The sequence below is a fragment of the Dreissena polymorpha genome, chromosome 4 (genome assembly GCF_020536995.1).
Source record: "Dreissena polymorpha isolate Duluth1 chromosome 4, UMN_Dpol_1.0, whole genome shotgun sequence".
Classification (NCBI taxonomy): domain Eukaryota; kingdom Metazoa; phylum Mollusca; class Bivalvia; order Myida; family Dreissenidae; genus Dreissena; species Dreissena polymorpha.
Window position 1 is genome coordinate 52,766,039 of NC_068358.1, and position 11,992 is coordinate 52,778,030.

The 11,992-nt window shown below is 36.7% G+C and overlaps 1 protein-coding gene and 1 long non-coding RNA gene across 2 annotated transcripts in view; both read left to right on the top strand.

The window, feature by feature from the left end:
• Positions 1-5,715, top strand: LOC127876140 (uncharacterized). The gene is made up of 2 exons (XR_008047676.1): positions 1-1,591; positions 4,017-5,715. It is a non-coding gene; the product is annotated as an uncharacterized LOC127876140 (long non-coding RNA).
• The window catches only part of LOC127878428 (uncharacterized), a 34,786-nt gene extending 24,066 nt beyond the window's left edge, over positions 1-10,720 (top strand). Inside the window, exons 4-9 of the mRNA XM_052424953.1 lie at positions 2,944-3,062; positions 5,583-5,586; positions 7,763-7,963; positions 8,851-9,030; positions 9,248-9,415; positions 10,256-10,720. Coding sequence (XP_052280913.1) covers positions 2,944-3,062; positions 5,583-5,586; positions 7,763-7,963; positions 8,851-9,030; positions 9,248-9,415; positions 10,256-10,393 — 810 coding nt within the window. The 3' untranslated portion in view covers positions 10,394-10,720. The remainder of the gene's footprint in view (positions 1-2,943; positions 3,063-5,582; positions 5,587-7,762; positions 7,964-8,850; positions 9,031-9,247; positions 9,416-10,255) is intronic.
• Positions 10,721-11,992: the final 1,272 nt, after the last annotated feature.

The following is an 11,992-nucleotide window of genomic DNA, read 5'->3' on the forward strand; positions in this document are numbered from 1 at the left end:
TGAAATGAGTAACGCTCTCAAAAAATAAAACTAAGTGCATGTCTGATAGTGTCATCCCAGATTAACCTGTGCAGTCAGGAACAATACTTTCAACCTAGACTGGGCTTTCATTGAGAAGAAACTTCTTGTAAAAGTAAAATCCCATAAAAGCACAAAGATTTGTCCATGATTAGCCCGGAGTGCACAGGCTAATATGGGATTTACTCACATGAATTAAGCCCAATCTTTAGAGCCCAGCTCATATGTTTGGATATAAAAGTTTGTTGAATCTTTCCCGCTTAGAAACATAGTTTGACGCATTTGTAGTCACTTAAAAATTAACAAAAATGAAAGAACTCTCTCAGTCGATTCAATTTTAAAGGCTTCTTTTCCAATCCTAAGAAACTTATTTACGGTAAACAGCATAAAACCTGAACACAGAACAGGCTGCGAGTTACTTGTTCTGGTTTATTGTTTGTTGCATATAGCCATTTTCACTTTGTTTCAGATTGGGAAAGGTTAACAATTATTAGGAGTTCTGTGTTTTATTTGTTGAACTCCCAACATATATAGCTTGAGAGGAAATATATTTGCACTTTGTCAATCAGCTATTTGGTCCATCCTCATATAATGTCATAAATTTGTTCATTTCTTGCTAAGTTGGTATAGTGCTTGACAACAAATGCGAAGATCACGTGTTTTATTCCTTGCCCAGTCATAAAACTTATGACTGTGGTAATTGGTCATACAAACCTTTCTTCGTCCATAATGCCCTTATATCAGATTCATGTTGGGCATTTGTCAGCTACTGGCATAATAATGTTGTATCCCCCAAAAAAGTGTGTTGCTTAACCGACTTCTATGTAGTGACTGAAGTACTGTTGAAAATAGTGAAAAGGCCAACTAAGCAAAGCGACAAACTTCCACATTTCTCATCTGTATCAATTATTTTTAAATATGTGATCACCATGAAGTGTTCACTTGCATGACACTTACATTTGTGTCCAATTTTCATTCCAGTTATTTGCCATTGAACATACCAGACAAATTTGTGTGTTGGTATGAGTTTCGTTTTATTTCGGTTTATTCTACAGTTCTTCAAAATTTAATAACTGGAATACGCACCACGCTTGCTAATTCATATGCTTATTCAAGCATGCCAAATATCTAATTTTGAAAAGGACTACATCAACAATATTTTATTTATTTCAAACTTGTCTTGTCGAAGTGATGCTGTAATAAGCATTACTTAACCAACGCAATAACTCATGAGAAATCCAGGAAGATTTCATCATTCTTAAAATTTCCTTGTATTTCATTAAATCATTGATGGGCTGTGGGTTTCTGAACAAGTGCTTTAAAGTACATGTTCTTGATTGTATTTATCAAAAGAAACAAGTTATTTTTATTATGCCTCCGAAGGAGGGCATTTAGTGATCGGACCGTCCGTCCTTCCGTCACACTTGCATTTATGTCCTTCCGTCACACTTGCATTTAGGTTTCGCATTTAGGTTTTGAAAAATGCTCATAACTTCTATGTCCCTTCACATAGCAACTTGATATTTGGCATGCATGTGTATCTCATGGAGCTGCACATTTTGAGTGGTGAAAGGTCAAGGTCATCCTTCAAAGTCAAAGGTAAAAAACATGTATCAAAGCGGCGCAGTAGGGGGCATTGTGTTTCTGACAAACACATTTCTTGTTTACTATAAGGTTCTAAGTGAATTGGTTAGGGCCCTAGTGACCACATGTATTTAAAAATGGGAAACGTACATAGTAAGTGTTGCAAAAAAAAAAAGACTTTCTCATAATAAAAAATTACAACCCTATAAGCATGAACATTACTCCATAGATTGAATATCTGTCACCTGGAACTTTTTTACTCTTTCTTTACTGAATTTCTACACAAGTGCCACTTGTGTCCCATCAACCCATTTGTAAGACAGGAACTCATTACAGTAAGTGGTTCTGCCACTTACGGATTTAGCATGACCACATTTGATTATACTGGACCTCATTAAATAGTAATGATATAGATTATGTACTTTATCACTTGTTAACAGTTACCCATATACAAGTTTTTAGATTAGAATTTGCAAACAGAAAAATGCTTCCTGTATGCAATAATTGATAGAGATTTAATGAACATTATAATGCAAACAATAATAACATGTTCTCATAAACTGCATGTTTCCAATCTGTTTCCCATTTTGTTATGGAAGTTAATTTTTTTATTTTTTAGGGACTGAAGGTCCTGTTGAAGTATTGTATCTTTTGCATGGGTTGGTCCGTTATTATGTTCCCAATCTCAAAGCAGTATATTGTGTGAGATACTTGGTCATAAATTCAGTATGGTCACATATGGATTAAATTTGATATTTAATTGTATTGATTTAATTTGTTTTCACGAAGAGCATCATTTAAGATTTGTTAAAGGCCTAGAAAGAAATGCAATGTTTAAAGGTCATCAAATACAAATGGAAAAGTATTTTTTTTTTACATATCTAAACATCAAAAACAGGGGTTAAAAGTAACAACAGCCTACATGTATCAGCCATTATTAAATTTGAAGATGAACACCAAGTTTTCTCAAAAATACTTTGTGTCCTTCGTAAAACCAGTGGCCTGGAAAGAAAATTGTGTAACCATGTGTGAAATGTAAGTTTCTATCATAGTTTTTAACAAGGCAAATTCAGTTATTTATGCAATACGTTTTTAAAGCACATGAACCTCTGTCTGGGAAAATGGGGTTTAATACATGTTAGTAAAGTGTCGTACTAGCTGAGCCTGTGCAGTACACAAAACGTTTTGTCCCTGATTAGCCTGTCAGACTGCACAGGCTAACCTTGGACAACATTGTACACAAATACATTAAACCCTATTTTCCCATAGTGATATTATTGATGGACTGATGATTTAAATTATTCATTTTTATGAGTTTGTAATTATGTGTATCTATTACAGAACTCCTACAACCTCGGAAAGACAGAGTTTGATGTGTCAGCGTCAGTAATTCCAGGTGGAGATTACCACATCATTGCTGACATAACGATGAATGGGGCCCAGGCCACGTGCATCGATATGTACATATCTGTGGCCTAAGAGTCCAGCCACGGAATGATAGATGGCACATGGTTATGTTGCTTTAATTGAGTCGTGTTCGGGGAAAACTGGGCTTAGTGCGTGCGCATTAAGTATTGTCCCAGATAAGCCTTTGCAGGTTAATCAGGGACAACTCTTTCCGCCTACTCTAGACTCTTTCCGCCTACTCTAGATTTTCGTTTAGAAAAATTATGTAAAGGGTAATCTGGGACAATAATTTAGGCACTTTCATTAACCCCATTTTCCCAAAATGTTACTCAATTGTTTTAAGATTTGAATTATATTTGGATATGCTATTCACTTTTTTTATGTCCCCCACTATAGTAGTGGGGGACATATTGTTTTTGCCCTGTCTGTTGGTCTGTCTGTCTGTCTGTTTGCGCCAACTTTAACATTTTGCAATAACTTTTGCTATATTGAAGATAGCAACTTCATATTTGGCATGCATGTGTATCTCATGAAGCTGCACATTTTGAGTGGTGAAAGGTCAAGGTCAAGGCATCCTTCAAGGTCAGAGGTCAAATATATGTGGCCAAAATCGCTCATTTTATGAATACTTTTGCAATATTGAAGATAGCAACTTGATATTTGGCATGCATGTGTATCTCATGGAGCTGCACATTTTGAGTGGTGAAAGGTCAAGGTCATCCTTCAAGGTCAGAGGTCAATTATATGTGGCCAAAATCGCTCATTTTATGAATACTTTTGCAATATTGAAGATAGCAACTTGATATTTGGCATGCATGTGCATCTCATGGAGCTGCTCATTTTGAGTGGTGAAAGGTCAAGGTCATCCTTCAAGGTCAGAGGTCAAATATATGTGGCCCAAATCGCTTATTTTATGAATACTTTTGCAATATTGAAGATAGCAACTTGATATTTGGCATGCATGTGTATCTCATGGAGCTGCACATTTTGAGTGGTGAAAGGTCAAGGTCAAGGTCATCCTTCACAAGGTCAAGGTCATCCTACAATGTCAAACATCATATAGGGGGACATTGTGTTTCACAAACGCATCTTGTTTTCTTTGAATATGCTTACAAAAATCAAGGCTTATCATGTATGTATTTCTTTGTTATAAGCAGGATATTATGAACACGAATTGCTTGGACTACATGTATTTTGGCAGTTTTTAAATTAAGTTCACAATGAATTAATTGATTAAATTGATATTGTTTTTAGAAATTATTCATTTAAGTAACTTTTATTAAAATAACAGGTACTGGTAGACATACCAGCTGGTTGTGCTCAAGGTTGATGTGTTCTGTTTTTATCTACAGTATACTACAGAATTCTGACCTTTTTTTCAGGGAAGTTTTGAAAACAGTATTGATTTTTTACTGTTAATGTTATTGTTTTTCGCAAAAAATATTATATCGTGAAGTAATCATTATATGACTCCTCATATCTTCCCTTGGGTGGAAATCAAGACCTCTCAATCAAAAGATTATTGCCTTACATTTTAGCAAACACCAAAAAACACTGTAAATTGTTTAAGCACTTCTGTTACAATCTAGTTGATGTATTCCTCAACAAAGGATCACTCATTTACAAAACTGTAGTTTTAAGTTTTAATTATATGTATAGTATTTGTTCTGTTTCCACAGTATGTCACTCATTTGACGATATGTGAACATGTCAGTTGTAAATTGGAATAATATGAAGCAGTCAGTTTTGTTATTGTAAACACATTCCAGAATGAATGTCTGTGTAGACATAGAGCATATTGTCTGTTGTATTCTGCAACAGTCCATTTATTACATTACTTCTTGATTTGTCAGGACTGCATATTTTTTAACAACACATAGGAGCAGCATCATGCGAAAATGGTTGTTATTCCATATGCGGCAAACACAGCTGCAAACAGTTTGTAAATTTACGCAGTCTGGTCTGAAGCTAAGCTGTCAGTTATTCCGACCATGAAACATTGTTTGTGTTACTTTTAAGGGGATTGAGAAGTTTCTGACCAGAATGTGCATTTTACCCATTTTCACAATGACTCGGCTCATACTAGATCTGTGCAATCTATATCACTGTAATTTTTCTTTGTTTTTTCTTAGAGGATTGTGTCATCGTTATTTCTAGTAGAGTACTTATGATCTATTTATTGACTTACATAATCATAAGAGATCTATTTATTGACTTACATAATCATAAGAGAACAATCACTTTGATCTTCAGGTAAGTACTCAAGCAAAAATTGCATCAAATAGATTACACATATTTTCAACAGCCTTTAGTTATCATTAAATTGCTTTTATTAATTGTTCAAAGTTTACTTACCATCCACATTAGAATATGATACCAAAGAAAGAACGGGACATTAACAGGAGAATATCAAAAGAGCCTACTGCTTATTATATTATTGAATAATGTATCATGTATGTGAGTGCATCTCAGATTTTACTTGTATTTCACTCTACTTTTTTTAATACTTTAGACTTGTTTAGGCTTTTACCAAAAGATATTACAGTTCAATCATTCCATGTATTTTCTTGCAGGGATGTATGTTGTTATTGCATGTCGAATAGTTAAAATATTTTATATAATAATCGTCTTTTTAAGCTTTATTGCTGTTAAATTCTTGAAAAAAACTTTTGTATCTTAAATGAGCCAATAAATACAACTAATGTTTTTCATGTGTTATTATCTACCGCTGTGCCTCAATGTTATGGGATTCCTTATAATGGCAAAAGGCTGTTAAATAACCGAAAGTAACTTGTTGTCAAGAGCTGTATAAAACTGTTTCTTGCATGTACTCTAGTCTGTACACAATCTTCAGGACTTCAACATGAAGACTTTCTGACAAAACTGATATAAAAGATATCACAATCGGACGAAACGGTCAGTTGTAGGTACATACAAGGTTATAACGCTGAGATTCAGAAGGTTATCTAAGATTGATCGTTTGTGTTAGCGTGTGGAGATTTTATTGTTGGTTTACAGTCGTTAAGATTCTATACGGCTGTATCATGAAAACCCCTATGCAGGAGGGGTGATGGCGTGCGGTACAGACTTTCTCCCGAACATAACTATTCACTGTGAATAGATTAAACACAACCACTTAACAGCAGTTATAAACTTGAGGTAGCAGTGAAGTGCACGAGCAACAGGCCTATTTGTCAAACGTCTATCTCACAATAAAGGTCAACATAATAAAGTCCGCATCAGAACTTTTCAGGACCATTACATTCTCGAGTATTAATCAACATTCCGACAAACTTCGCAATAAGGAGTGTTGCGCTCAAGAATCATGCCCGTTGGCCCAAGGTCACAATTGGCCAATGTCAACAGTAAGTAATTTACCCCATAACTTCGTGTATATCAATGTCCAGCACTCCTGGAAGTTAAAGGGATCTTTTCACGCTTTGGTAAATTGACAAAATTGAAAAAAGTTGTTTCAGATTCGCACATTTTCGTTTTAGTTATGATATTTGTGAGGAAACAGTAATACTGAACATTTACCATGCTCTAATATAGCCATTATATGCATCTTTTGACGATTTTAAAATCTAAAAATTATAAAGCGTTGCAACGCGAAACGATTGAATAATTTGGAGAGTTCTGTTTTTGTCTTTAAATTTTGTGAAACTACGAAGATTGCTTATATAAGGTATAAAATACATCAAGATTGTGTACTCGGCGGAATAGCTCAGTAGACTAAAGCGTTTTTACTTCTGGACTGTGGCAGGACTCCAGGGGTCACTGGTTCGAAACCTGCTCCGGGCTATGTTCTTTTCCTTTTTTTAATTTTATTCTTGATTTTTTTACTGGAGCTTTTACGATCCAATGTTTAAATTTATCAATATAAAGCATTAAATGAATATTTAAAAAAAATGCCAAAATCTGTGAAAAGGCCCCTTTAAAATAACTGTACAAAACCGAAAAGAATGATTAGCCATTGTGCCACTAGAAAGACCGAGGCTCCTCTGTCACAGTCTCAAGCATAATGGTCAAGTAAGGGACTTATCCAATGCACTTTGTCCGGATAATTAGTTTGTAGTGCTTTGATGGAATTTCAAATAACTTTAGTCATCAGCACAATGGGTCAGAGTTTCGCGTACAAGACGTAAGTTTTTGTCCAAATATGTAAAATTTAAAATGTGAGAAATTCCTGTGAGAGCATGACTTTGGTAGGCATCCATCGATTGTCAAACAATAAGAGATAAGCATGGTACGACCTTGTCAAAATACTAGGTCCCGCATTCACTAAGGTCCTAGCAAAATTGAAGGTCAATTAATAGATCGAGGCACGCAAAAACCAGAACCTTGTGTCAAAGATCGAGGTCGCAATTCAAGGTAAACTGTCAAAAGTTAGATTTGGAATGACTATTTACGGGCTTATTTTTAATGAAATGTACGCTTCAATTTCAATAAACAATTATTTAGTGAATTGACTCCACACTATTGTGGTAGATAAGTAGTATAAGACGTTTTAATTTGCTATTCAATGCACCGTAAGCAATGTTCGCCTTTATCACGTTTAGATAAGCTTCCATCATAAGACTTATATAAAACCTATCAGAAGTTATCATTCTGTCCGTAACTCGAGCTTTATCAATATTGACCTTCTCTCCTACTTGATTCATATCTCTAATTATCGTTACAACATCACATCACGCGACATTTTATCCAAAGATACTCTGTCTCCCATCACGTAAACTGGTTTGCACAGTCCTAGTCTGCAAACATTCGCGGTTTCGCTGTCCTATTGGTGTGCTTTCTGCGTTCGATTCTTAACATGCGCGTGGTCCTTCTTCTAGTTGCCGTGGCAACGTGCTTCGCACATCCACATGTTTATGAGATGGAGATGGGTAATTTCGAGAAACTCTCAAGTTTCATTAAGACCAAGGAGGACCTCATCCATTTCCTGACTGAACACGTAAGTTTTGCCACGTAATCTTATTAGTCAGAGAGTTGGTATTTTACTTGGATTGCTGTGTGTGAATCATGGTGGCTGATTTTTGCCAACTTGTTTTGGCGTGCTGGCAAGTATGACGAAATATCGACAATTATATCCTCAAGAAAGACATCTCAGGCGCAAAAACGACAATTATGGCTCTTTTTGTCGTTCTTGCGAATGATACGGCTGAAATATCCACCTCAGAAGTGGTTGTACAATGCAATGTCAAACTCCGTAAGCACTAAAATAATGCTGCACGCCGTTTTAAGCAACAGTTATTTCGACAACGGCTCTGAATTTAATCAATACAAAATTCTAAAAAATATGCAATCGTTGAGCACATAACTTTCAAGAATTTAGTCTGCATACATACAAGTATATATAGCCATTCGTGTCGGTTGATACTAGTAGATCAGTTATGACTTTCTGTCAACCTCTACAGTCTTTTTCATAACGCTATGGAGTATATGAACTAAGCGGCTTGTTTGTTATACTTATCAGTGACGAGAACTTCTCAATATACTTTTCAGCATTTACTATAATTCAGCAATAATGCAGAATTGCTACAATAATCGGTTTAAATCCCATCATAAACTGTAATGGTGCATTCGACGAAGCGACATCAATTCTTGCGATGATTTATTTGTCAGAAACAACACAGTTTTCAAAGCATTCAGTCAATTGAAAGTCCGCCCGTATTGGTTAATACCTCTCAAATCAATTATGATTCATTTATCAGTAACACGTCCTTCACATTTTTAAGTATTTTTAACACGAGGGCACTCTGCCTATTGACAGCAATTCTGACTTAGTTTTGAAATCCGCAATGACAATCAAGTTATTCTCATCATCCACGTATCTTACAGCACTCACCCCGTGGGAAGCCAGCCCGTCTGACGGGTTTCTCATTCAAGGACTGTGGCGGCGCCAACGCCATGGTAAACATCGGCTCACTTAGCGTCACCCCCGACCCAATCTCGTTTCCCGGGCCCCTCAACGTCGCCGCCGTCTTCAAGATCAAGAGTGACCTGAACGCACCGCTCCAGGTTTAGACATTAAGGGTGCTTTTAGATTTCAAATGATGGAGTTCACACTTTAGTGTGTAAATTGTACAACTAAAACTTTGAATATCTCAATAAAGCGCACAAGCGCTAAACATTTACTTGTAATCAACGCAAACATTACTTGAGTGCGTGTAATTCTTCACAATTAACTTGTCTACTATTGTTCACAGTGATTGAATATGTGCGTTCTTCGTTTTAGGGCGACGTTCAAATCTCGAAAAAGATTCTGGGCAACTGGGTGAAGCTCCCGTGCGTTGACAACTTCGGCTCGTGCACATACCCGGACCTGTGCGAGCTGCTCGAGCAGGTGCAGTGTCCAGACCCCATAGTACGCATCGGTATCGACTGCCAGTGTCCCCTTAAATCGGTAGGGCTTATACAAGTTACGATCATTGCTTAGTTTGTTCTTCGTTGTGCGTGTTTGTGGCTGTGGCTGTTTGGAAAAGATGTTTCGGAACACACGTTTCAATGAAGGGCTGACTAGAATTAACAATATATACATGCATGACACATGATCATATTGTTCGACAGTGTGTATATGAAGTTTGTTAAATGAAAACACATTGTTGCTTTACTGGTGTGTGCAACTAAACCCGGTTGAGAAAAAGGACAGGCATTCGCCTGGGTACTTTCCACTTTAGTTTCAACAAATAATAACGAAATTGCACGTGCAAGAAACTCAAAAAAGCCTTCGCCATCAAAAAATGTAAATGAATTGGTTTGATATAACGTTTTTCACTTTGCACCTCAGAGAAAAAACTCGCAAAACGCTGGGAAACGAAGCAATCAAGTACCAAGTTGTTGTTCGAAGTTTGTGTTGTCCTTTCGCACCCGAGATTCCAATTTAATGACCCGGAATGTGTCCCTGCTATCCTACATAATTAACTTACTAGACTCATGTTTAGGAAAGCATGTTCAACTTAAGCAGCAATTATCAACTATTTAGTTTAATATTAGCCTCGTTTTGGAAAAATTGGTCTTAATGCATATGCGTATATTGTCGTCCAAGATTATCCTGTGCAGTCCGCTTTGGTGGGATTTTTCGTTTAAAGTCTCTCTTTAGCGGAAATCCAGTTTAGGCGGAAAGTGTCGTCCCTTGTCAGCATGTGCGGACTGCACGGGCTAATATGGAATGCCACTTAACGCACATGCATTTAAGCCCAGTTTTCAGAGAAGCTCAAATTACAAGCAATGTTTTTTTCCCCAGAACTCCTACTCGCTGCCCCAGACCGAGTTCGACGTCGACGCAAGTGTGATTCCCGCCGGAGACTACCTACTCCAGGGCAACGTCACATATATGGGCCAGGAGGCGGCGTGCCTTCAGCTCACCCTGACCTTCACGTAGGCCGGCCTTGACACCTGGGAGGCTCACCTTGACCACTGGCAGGCTGACGTTTTAGATAAGAAGACTGTCCTTCTAAAATTGACCTTACAGTAAACTGACTACGAGTGGAAACGACCGTGCCAGTACTTCCGCCTGCGGTTATCGTCGAGCATTACGGAGTCATTTCATTGTCGATTTCATTATCATCAATTTTAAACAAAGTTGCAGGTAATAAATGCACGCTTTTTCTTAATACATTTCAATTTCATTATAATTAAGCACCAATTAAATGCTCAATAAACATCCCATTTTCACGAATTTGCGGCATTAAAATTATAAAACACCTAACGTGTTGTTTATCATACATGTTGTATGAGTTCATATGCAATTATTGTAAAAATCTAGTAAAATTTTTATTAAGTTTTATATTTGATAAATGTTTAAAGTAAACCTACGCTTAGGGACGAGAATTGCCGATAGTCTGTTGACAACAATAGGTCAGTTAGAGAGACAACTGTTAACGCATGAAGCCGATTCCTAGAGACATGCAGATACTCAAACATTTATTTTTTGTTTTTAATTTATGTATCACCGCATTCAACAGAATATCAGTCATATGTGTGATTTCCTCCACCCTACCAGGGTATGCGGAATTACCAGTACCGTATCTAGTACACATACCAAAAATCTTTTCACACACATCTCTAAAGCTCTGCACAAACCTATTCCAAACGATTGAATCAAAGGAAGGAGAATCGACGTAGTTGTCAATAAAGGGTCGAGTTGACCAAATATAATAATCATAATTTATAATTGTACTTTACAACGATACGCATTACTGCTTCATTCAGTAACTGCCAATACTACGAGAAACAACCGAACGGACGAGCGATAGATTTGTCGACCAAATAATTTCTAGAAATACACATGAAGACCAAAACACTTTCATAACTAGTGCGAAAAGCAATTAAATCTATTTAAATTGTAGATGTATTCTCACAGCAGATATGTTAAGCTGTTACGTTTTCAAAACGCTATGTTCACGTTGTGCATACTGTGAAAAGGGGGTTAAATGCATGTGCGTTTTAAAGTGTTGTCCAAGATTAGCCTGTGCAGTCCGCACAGGCTAATCAGGGACGACACTTTCCGCTTAACTGAATTTTTGTAGAGATTTTCTGTAAACGAATAATACCATAAAAGCGGAAAGTATCGTCCCTGATTAGCCTGTGCAACTGCACACGCTAATATTTAGTACACAATGTTTACCATTTATAAAACATGTATATAACAAAAAGTAGCTCTACGTACGTACAATCAAATAACAAAATAAGACTTTATCTAGCCTAAAATAATGAGTCAACAGATAGATACTAGTTAACTATAAACCTCCACTGGTCAAATCAAGCCACACTCTAGGAAAACTTGGTTCAATGCAAGTGCACAGTCTGCACAGGCTGTCTGCACAAGGACATAACATTCCGCCTGAACTTGATGTTTGTTTAAAAGAGACAGTGTCGTCCCTGATTAATCTGTGCATTAAAGCAAGATTGTCTTGAACTAATTGTTCAACAAAGACATGACCCATATTGACATGAACCGTCCACAGCTTGTAATATGGAA